General features: G+C 46.2%; 1 protein-coding gene across 1 annotated transcript; it reads left to right on the plus strand.

Annotated features, from left to right (window-relative positions):
- Nucleotides 1-3,695: 3,695 nt before the first annotated feature.
- Nucleotides 3,696-9,427, plus strand: LOC118216153 (neuronal pentraxin-1-like). Its single transcript, XM_035397190.1, has 5 exons — nt 3,696-4,236; nt 4,581-4,788; nt 5,728-5,972; nt 7,565-7,744; nt 7,902-9,427. The coding sequence occupies exons 1-5, from the start codon at nt 3,802-3,804 to the stop codon at nt 8,121-8,123; spliced, it is 1,290 nt and encodes a 429-aa protein (XP_035253081.1). The 5' UTR covers nt 3,696-3,801; the 3' UTR covers nt 8,124-9,427.
- The last annotated feature ends 991 nt before the right edge of the window (nt 9,428-10,418 follow it).

Raw genomic sequence — 10,418 nt, forward strand, 5'->3', positions numbered from 1 at the left:
CGCGCTGCTGAACACCGCAGTGCTGAACACCGCGCTGCTGAACACCGCGCTGCTGAGGCGACAGGAACGCTTCACAGTTTCCATTCCACCGGAAAGAATCAGAGAGGCGACACGACACACAACATCCACACGAGACGACCATCCCCGGCGTGAAAACAAGGATAACATCTGCCCTGGACCGGGGTTCCCCCACTCGAGCCTGAGGCCCCCTGCGTGTGTGGGTTATTGTTCCAACCACAATCACAATCCCAGAATTTTTCTGTAGATTTTTCTTAATTAGGTGCTTTTCATGATTAGAAGGATTATTTTCTCCCACATTATGTGAGAAACAGCTGTGCGTGCCCTGAAGAATAAAATTCCCAAGTTCATATTGTGCTTATTGCGCTATACTGCTAACTACCCTAGACCTTGCAGAGGGACTGCAAAATATCTCAGTGAATTCACAACTTGAAACAACTGAAAACATGCATGACAGAAAAAGAGCAAATTACAAAAAATTATTTTAAAATAGATTCTTAAAAACGTCATTGCTACTGCAGACACTGTGGCAATTCAGCCTTGTTCTCAACAAACGCAGTTCGCAGAAAAACACTGCAGATGTCTTCCAAGCACACAATGATGCAGTGCAGCTGTCCAGTGGCTTGTGAAGCACATGCTACTGACACAGATACAGCACTGACTCCATCAATATTTTATACATAAACATAGAAAATGCACACCATATAAAGGTTCTGCAAAACGAAAGAAACAGAGGATGTTTAATATTTTAAAGAGGCTTTATATTAGTGACATTTAAGAGAATCCCCAGCTTCTGTAAATATGAAGGTGGACAGACGAGGAGGCGAATGAAATATTCAACAAGTAAACCCATCTATTTTCAGAGGGAAAGCTTTGTGTTGTATTATTTATGTTAGCGGAAATGAGGTGTGCCGTTAGCCAGCTTGTGCTGTGGGGGGGGTGGGGGTGGCTGGGGGCTGGTTAGCGTCCAGCTGCGTGCTCAGCAAAGGCAAGCAGCAAAGCCACCACCCCCCGCCCTCTTCTGTTACCCCCCCTCCCCCACCCTCCTCTGTTACACCCCCCCACCCCCCCCATCTCACACAGGCATAGAAAGACACAGGTTCATTGGGGTGTTAATAGTTAGGTACTAGTTAAAGTTATGTACCTTTTTCTGTCTTGTTTTACAAATTCCCAAAATAAACATCAGCCTGTCTCCCTGTCTTTCTGTTCTAAATACATTTATGATTTATTGCGTCATTGTGATATTAATAATAGTTGCTGTATGTTGGCTTTGCGCAGCATGTGTGTGATCATATTCAGGACCAGGCTATTCCAGCAAGCTCACAGGGGGATTCAGAGCGGAGTCTGCTGCGGTTATGACGCTCACCAGCCCCGATCAAACAAACAGGAAGTGCTCATCAGCCCCGATCAAATGAGCAGGAAACGCTCACCAGCCCCGATCAAACGAGCAGGAAGCGCTCACCAGCCCCGATCAAACGAACAGGAAACGCTCACCAGCCCCGATCAAACCAGCAGGAAGTGCTCATCAGCCCCGATCAAACAAGCAGGAAACGCTCACCAGTCCTGATCAAATGACTCTGAGCCAAAGAGAACAGCTCACACACGAGTGCAGGCACGGACACACACACACACCTACAGCCATGTGCACACACACACACACACACACACACTCATACACACACACACCTACAGCCATGTGCACACACACACACACATTACATTACATTTACATTACATTCATTTGGCAGACGCTTTTATCCAAAGCGACGTACAAAAAAAAAGTGCATATCATGGTCGTAGACAACTGCTGAACACGGGTTCAGTAAGGTACAATACTTATTTTGTACAGCTAAATCTAGCCGAGAACAATGAACACTATTCTGGCCTAACATCTACAAAGCCAACTAGGCAGAAGAATAAGCTACAGTATTAGGACAAATACAAATTACCAAGAAGTGCAGGGATGGGGCAACATGTAACAAGTGACAGGAAAAAGGGTTTTTTATAATAATTAAAAAAAAAAAAAAAAAACACACACACACACACACACACTCATACACACACAGGCACCCCTACACATACACACACACTCAAACACACTCACAGGCATCCCTACACATACACACACACACTCATACACACCCACAGGCATTCCTACACACACACACACACACACACACACTCACAAACACGGTGGGTTGGATTGATTTTGATTGATTATCTTAGTCAGTAGAAGTGCTATTCCTGATAAAATGAGTATGATTTGCATGGACAATGAGCAGATGAAAAAGAAGGACGTTCATGTTTGAAGAATCCAGCAGTGCAGAATTTCATCCAGAGCACTTTGACTGTGGAGCACAGTGAAAAGATGCAGCAGGCACAGCTCATTAAGGAGCCAGAGGAGCTGTTTGAGCAAAGAACACATGAATCCTCTCGAGGTCGAACCGAAGACGTGCTTCTCTGTCTTTGATGTGCTTGCTATTTCTCTGAATCCTTGCATTTTTAATACCCAACTTAGCATGCTTCTCTGCTGATCGATCCAGGCTGCTTAATCAACGCTGAAGGCACTCTGGATAACCTCGTCCTGCAGGTGAGCGCTGGTCCTGATCAGCCCGTCAAGAGCACGCTGACCCCTCACTCAAACTGGCGAAACGAGGATCCAAGGAAGACAGCAATGAAACCTTTTTTGTTTTTACAGAATTAGAGAGAGTGAAAAGTTCAAACTTCCTTAATGCGGAAGATACATCAGACAGTCTGTCTCCTGGTAGATATTGACGTCCCATGTGCAGGAACAAGGGTTTGAAAGCCAAATCAGAGCGATATGGACACTCTGAATAGTACCTGTTTGGCCCAATCCTGTGATGCAATGGAAATATGAAATAGCCAATTTGGCAGACGTCCCACATATGCTTGGGACAGTGCCTCTGTGCTGTAAGGACGGGAGAATGAGGGGATGAGGTCCCACAAACCCAAAAAGAGCAGAGCAGCATGTGCTGGTCACTCACCAATTTCAACAAATCACTGCATTTGGGTGGGGAGAGAAAGAGGTTTTTAATTGGTTAAATAAATGACTGACATCGCACTGCAGTTACACACATTTTATGGTTCTTGAAACTCATCTACCATACTGTACAGTATACTGTATGCATACTGACATCGACCCAAATGTAAAACTGCTCACATGATACGTGATTCACAATTTTCTCTAAAATTCATACAAAGAATTTAATATTTTCTTATAGACAGTTTCGGATAGATATATTGGCCAAAAATCTATCAAACTTATGTATGTAATCAGAATTCAGAATATTATTATTTAATCTGTTTGGACATTTAAATTATCGAACTAAGAATAAGAGCAAGTGAGGCCGCTTAGTGTTTATGTTTATATGTTGTTAACATACTCCTTATCTGTTTCCAATAAATTGTACCAGCCAAAATAAGATTTCTGTGAACTAATGAAATCTATTGAGCGATAAACGACAAACCACATGGAATCAATCGATAATTTACAATCCTGTGGGCATGGCCAAAACTACCGCATCTTCCGCTGTGACGTCGCCCCCCCGCCCCACCCCCCCCCCCCCCCCGAACGGAGCGAAGGCAGCGATCAGGTCGGAACCTGAGTCGCCCTTGCCCGCGTGATGCTGGCGCTCTATAAAAGGCGGGCGCGCTCTGCAAACCGCTCACAACATTAAGGGACAGCTCCGGCGTGCTGAAATCACACGCACAACCGCTCAGGCCACTACGCGGCATTGAAACAACTTGGCACACTTAAAAAAAATGCAAACTACCATGAAGGGAATATCATCGAAACTTTTCCTGCTCTCTTTTCTGTTTCTGAACGGGACGACCCAAGACGTGGAAAAGACGCAGTTCATTTGCACCTCCGTGCCGAAGGATGTAGACTTGTGTTCGGCCGTTGTGCAGAACAGTGGCCCGGTGGAGGATTTAAAGACTACCGTTATGCAGCTAAGGGAGACTGTCCTGCAGCAAAAGGAAACGATTATGAACCAAAAAGACACGATCAGAGAGCTGACCTCTAAATTAGGTCGCTGTGAGAGTCAGTCGGAGCCCGGAGACAGTAGAGCCGGGAGCAGGAGGAAAGAAACGGGGTCCAAAAACACCATGGGGGACGTGTCCAGAGGTCCGTCCAACACGCTCGCGCAGCTCGAGCAGACCCTACAGTCGCTCAGACAGAGGCTCGAGAATCTTGAGGTATGTGCTCGCGGTGATATGATGATGGGACGACATTGGACGTAAACAAACAAAGATGTTTCATTCAGTTCCGCAAATGTGTACCGAGAACTTTCCAGGAATGTTATTTATCTCAGCATTTGGCTAAGCTAGTATTGTCTGTATGATAAACAGTAAACTTGTATTTTGCGATAAATTATTATTTTATTAGAACAATTATTATTATATTATGTATAATCTGATGCTTGTAACATTTATTAGCTGGAGTGTAGCTGCAGCGTCCCGGATAAAATGTTTTAAGTGTATGACTGTCTCAAACCCCTTGAAACAGGTAGCGCTAACTCACTTTTATTTATGCCCCTTAGCAATTCAGCAGGACCAATAATTCAGCTCAAGCAAACAGTCTGAAGGACTTGCTTCAGAAAAAAATCGACGACCTCGAGAAGCAGGTCCTGTCCCGCGTGAACAGTTTGGAGGAGACCGAAGCAGGTCTGCGGAACGAGACGGAGCAGCGCGGCAAAGTGGAAACGACGCTCACCTCCCTACACCAGAGAATCACCGACCTGGAAAAAGGTGAGATTTGCGAGCCGAGAAAGTCAGGAAAGCCCGCGGTGGACATACGTTCACAGAGCGCAAAAAATGCAAACGCGGTTCTTGTTTTTATTCCGCACAATGCGCCAGTTTAAACCGATTTAAAAGAGATCAAGACTCAACCCGCAGAGAGCAATATTATTTATAGCCTGCAGATAATCTGCAATTCACAGATGAACGCACATTTTTTTAGTAATCCTGTGAAGGCATAATATTGGAATGGAATAATATTGTCATAGCGACGTGGTGTGTCGGGACGGGGGGGAGAGCCGCATTGCTTTGCATATCCCATTCCACATTAATGGCATAACGGACCGCTTCATTGGCAACCCTGCCTTAGTAATTTCGCTTTGGTAGCCTGTTACAAATCCGCAAGGAAAGGTAAATCTGTCGCCTTTGATATTTGGTGTGCCTATTACCGTTCCCCTGGTGCGCTTTGAGTCGCTAAACTTCATCCGGACCCCCTAACGACGCTCACTGATGTTCACGCGCACATCTTCACGCGCATCTGGGGTATTGATCATGGCTGACAGCTGCATCGCTGTACAGAAGGCATTAGACGGTGTGCTACGATAATCTGCGCGAGAGTTGTGGGCGGAGACAGAAGGAGAGAGAAGGGGGGGGAGCAGGAGAAAAAGGAGTACTATTCCCTGCGCTCCCGCTCACGTGACCGCTATCATACCGCAGAAACTGGATTAGTTGTGTAACCATCAGCAGTCAGGACGGATGTCCTGTACCGCAGTGTCAGAAAAAGCAGTTTGTCAAAGCCTCACGCGAAGATAACCCCCCAAACGAGGTGCATTGTAAAACAAATGGTCCACTTGGTATAGATTATTTGCAGTATGCAAGATGTAAAGAACAAATGATTTGTCTTGAAGTTATTTAATTGCATTTAATTTTGATTTTTTTCCTTTATTTTAGGTCAGAAAGACAACAGGCCGCTTGATAAATTCCAGCTGACGTTCCCTATGCGAACGAACTACATGTATGCGAAAGTGAAGAAGAGCGTGCCGGAGATGTACGCGTTCACCGTGGCGATGTGGCTGAAGTCCAACGCCTCGCCCGGCGTGGGCACCGCCTTCTCCTACGCCGTGCCCGGCCAGGCCAACGAGCTGGTGCTCATCGAGTGGGGCAACAACCCCATGGAGATCCTCATAAACGACAAGGTAGATACGCACACGCAGGCCTGCCCACACACACACACACGCACACACACACATGCGCACACACACACATACACGCAGGCCTGCCCACACACACACACACACACGCGCACGCACACACACACACACACACACACGCAGGCCTGCACACACACACACACACACACACACAGGCCTGCACACACACACACACACACACACACACGCACGCACACACACACATGCGCACACACACACACACACGCAGGCCTGCCCCCACACACACACCGCGCACACACACACACACATGCACACACACACGCACATACACACACACACACACACACACACACATGCACACACGCACGCACACACGCGCACACACACGCACACACAGACACACACACACACACACATATACAAACACACACATGCACACACGCACACATAAACACACACACACACGCATTCACACGCACACGCACACACCTAAACACACACCCACACACACAGACACACACACACACACACACACACTCACAGACACAAACACGCACGCGCATATACAGCCACAAACAAACGCACAAACATTTGCACACAGACATTCACAGTTCACACAAAATTTAATTGGAACAACGGCCAATAAGTAAACATCCAAAGCAGTGCAGGAATTTAGCAAAATGCTTTGAAAGTATTGAAAAAAATGCAGCCTTAGCTCAAAGCTAAAGATAAAGGGCATTGCAGTTAACTGCTCATTTTTTATTTAAAAGTGCATATATTACTGACTTTAGTATCGCTGTACAGTAAGGAAATCAAGAACACATGGCCATTACCGGCAATATCATTACTGTGATGTAACACTGTGCCTATAGACATTTCTGCTGCAAAGCTACCTGTGTAACAGGTGACTGCAGCAAAGCTACCTGTGTAACAGGTGACTGCAGCAAAGCTACCTGTGTAACAGGTGACTGTAGCAATGCTACCTGTGTAACAGGTGACTGCAGCAAAGCTACCTGTGTAACAGGTGACTGCAGCAATGCTACCTGTGTAACAGGTGACTGCAGCAATGCTACCTGTGTAACAGGTGACTGTAGCAATGCTATCTGTGTAGCAGGTGACTGCAGCAATGCTACCTGTGTAACAGGTGACTGCAGCAAAGCTACCTGTGTAACAGGTGACTGCAGCAAAGCTACCTGTGTAACAGGTGACTGCAGCAAAGCTACCTGTGTAACAGGTGACTGCAGCAAAGCTACCTGTGTAACAGGTGACTGTAGCAATGCTACCTGTGTAACAGGTGACTGCAGCAATGCTACCTGTGTAACAGGTGACTGCAGCAAAGCTACCTGTGTAACAGGTGACTGTAGCAATGCTATCTGTGTAGCAGGTGACTGCAGCAATGCTACCTGTGTAACAGGTGACTGCAGCAATGCTACCTGTGTAACAGGTGACTGTAGCAATGCTACCTGTGTAACAGGTGACTGCAGCAATGCTACCTGTGTAACAGGTGACTGTAGCAATGCTTCCTGTGTAACAGGTGACTGTAGCAATGCTACCTGTGTAACAGGTGACTGCAGCAATGCTACCTGTGTAACAGGTGACTGTATCCCACGCTACAGGTGGCCAAGCTACCGTTCCTTATTAACGACGGGAAGTGGCACCACATCTGTGTCACCTGGACCACGCGGGACGGGGTGTGGGAGGCCTTCCAGGACGGGGTTCTGAGGGGCAACGGAGAAAATCTGGCTCCCTACCACCCAATCAAGCCCCAGGGGGTCCTGGTGCTGGGACAAGAGCAGGTAAAGCTCCCCTAAGAGGGGTCTCTAAACCAGGAACACGGGATAGCTTCATGCTCTTATTCAGTTAATTGCTCAGAAGATTAGCATGACTGTGGCCATGTTGATTTCCAGAAACATCTGCATACAAGTTTCATTTTAACGACGTGTTTTTCTACAGGACACCCTCGGGGGGGGGTTTGATGCCACGCAGGCCTTTGTCGGCGAGATGGCGAACTTCAACATCTGGGACAAGAAGCTCTCGGCCGGGGAGGTGTACAGCCTGGCCACGTGCAGCAGCAAGGCGCAGACGGGAAACGTGCTCTCCTGGGCGGAGACCGCCATCGAGGTCTACGGCGGGGCCTCCAAGTGGACGTTTGAGCCGTGCCTTCAGCTCAACTGAGACGCCCTGCGCTGCGAAGACCAGCGCCCAGAAACGCACCGTCCGGAACTCTGCGTCAAAGGACGCGTGCAAATATGGACACGTTTGTGTGGAGAAAAGGGACTGCTGAATTTGAACTAGAATAAAATCCAAAATGAATAAAATCCATTTTTGTGGAGAGAAGATTTTCTTGGAATATAATAGGACAGTATTAACCTTTGGAAGAGTAGGTTTTTTGGAATGTTTTTTTTTTCAAAATCCTAAGTCAGTGTTCTAGAACGCTGTTGCTTTCAGTCACCAGTAGTGATTGTTACAGCATTAGAATGTTCAGTTAAGAACATTCTAATCGTATATTTGTGATCTTACTTGAAAGGGTTAAGAGCCAGGGTTTCTTAAAGGAGACATGTTTTGAGAGCTCAATGCCTGACAGGCAGGCATTATTTTCTCTCGGCCTGTCTGTTTTTTTTTAACGGCAAAGGGAATTTTAACGAAGCACATAACACTGTCTGTCTCACTGATAAAGAGGACCGGACTGGTGGCCAATGGTGACGTTGTGGTAGTTGACAGGAAATAAATATTTCCCTCAGTGTCATCACTTCCTGTTCTTCTCCCTTCCTGGGACGTTTGCTACGGACAGCGCATAACCTGGGCAAGGAACCGTGCTTAAAATAACAAATGCAGAGACTTATTTTCTTCCTGTTCTTGCCGTATGTTATTTGCTTAATGTGTTGCTGTGTTGACATTTTAACATCTCATACATAAGATTGCCACTTTAAGAAAGCCTTTATCTTTGATTAAAAGGATGTGTTATGGAGTCACAAGTTAGGAAGGATATGTTTGGAATTCAACAAGTTTCTGTGATAAGAATGACATTTTAGTGTATCTATGTTCAGAAAGATATTGAAGTGCATCTCTACTTATGAGAAACATTTCAGTGAGTCTGTTTTGAGAAAGATTATTATAATCACCAACTTATTACAAATTTGGGTGCCTTGGGCCAGTGCAAACATTCAGAACATTAGTCCATATTAGCTGGTTTTATTTTAAAGAGAAATTAATCATTAGTGTTAATAGCATAATGTAAATATACAAAAAGCAATTAAAAGCAAATAGTTAAGACCTGACGTTTGGTTAGGCTTTTTTGCACTCTATCAGGAATGCTATCTGTACATTAACAGCATGATTTTAAAAAAAATCTAGTACTGATCAAATCTCCTACAGTCATCCCTTTGGGTGGAGATTTTTTGTAACTTTTATTGTAATATGCTGCAAGCATGGCAATACTGAAGAAGATTTAGTTTTTGCAATAAAATTGTGACACAAAATCCTGTTGTTTGTATATTCACATAGCGAGGAGGAACTTTGTGTGTTTGTGTTTGTGTGTGTGTATGTGTGTGTGTGTGTGTGTGTGTGTGTGCACGTGTGTGTGTGCGCGCGTGTATGTGCGTGTGCACGTGTGTGTGCGCATGTGTGTGTGTGTGTGTGTGCGTGTGCACGTGTGTGTGTGCGCATGTGTGTGTGTGTGTGTGTGTGTGTGTGCCAGCATAAAGCCCTAACACGAAGCACTAACCACTGCACCAGTTTCCCCCTCCCCACCCGACAATGAATAAACGGCACTGATTCCGTAATGCTCACCTGCTTCGTTAAGGTCTATGGGGCCTCCAGGCTGAGCCTCCCTTTCCCCGCCCTTCTCTCGCAGTGAGAGACAGATCTACACGTTACTGCTCTGTACCTGCACACATAAGGGCAATCACACACTAAAATCCCTCATTACTGGGGAGGGAATAGTGGCATGGGCGACTGATTGTCCCGATTTCGAGTTCACGGGGTGGGAAAGTGGTTTTAAGAGGAGGCTTTGGCCACAGGCATCATCTGCACCCCGATATAATCTGTGTGATATGCAACGGGCCCTCACAGCAGGTATTGGGGTGCCCCAGTATTCAGACAAACGGGGGGTGGGGGGAGTGTGTGCTGTGCCTTTTCTCACTGGCGCAAGATATTCCTAAACAACACACAATGTTTTAAAGAAGCGACCGAATATGAACTGGAACAGGTGTGCCTGCTGCAGTTTTAAGCACTTCACACTCAACAGAAACTGAGAGGACACTCTTGCATTACTCGGTCCCCCAGAGATTTGGTTTGGGGAGAGCACTTTATCTACTTGCCACTTCAGCTGCAGTTAATTTACCCACCAGCTAGCATCAGTCCTGGGTTTGTGTTGGGGCACAATGTCGCCACCTGCTGGTGGGATTGATTATAGGACTTCAGAAGGGACAGAAGTGGCCTATTTAGACCCAAGGCTGTCAGCTAAGAGCT

This window comes from Anguilla anguilla, chromosome 17 (assembly GCF_013347855.1).
Source record: "Anguilla anguilla isolate fAngAng1 chromosome 17, fAngAng1.pri, whole genome shotgun sequence".
Lineage (NCBI taxonomy): Eukaryota > Metazoa > Chordata > Actinopteri > Anguilliformes > Anguillidae > Anguilla > Anguilla anguilla.

What these genes read in the sequence shown, in the direction of transcription:
- LOC118216153 (XM_035397190.1), top strand. Translation starts at nt 3,802, where the DNA reads ATGCAAACTACCATGAAGGGAATATCATCGAAACTTTTCCTGCTCTCT. An exon ending in AATCACCGACCTGGAAAAAG is followed by an intron (nt 4,789 to 5,727) that starts GTGAGATTTGCG and finishes CCTTTATTTTAG; the next exon opens with GTCAGAAAGACAACAGGCCG. An exon ending in AGATCCTCATAAACGACAAG is followed by an intron (nt 5,973 to 7,564) that starts GTAGATACGCAC and finishes CCCACGCTACAG; the next exon opens with GTGGCCAAGCTACCGTTCCT.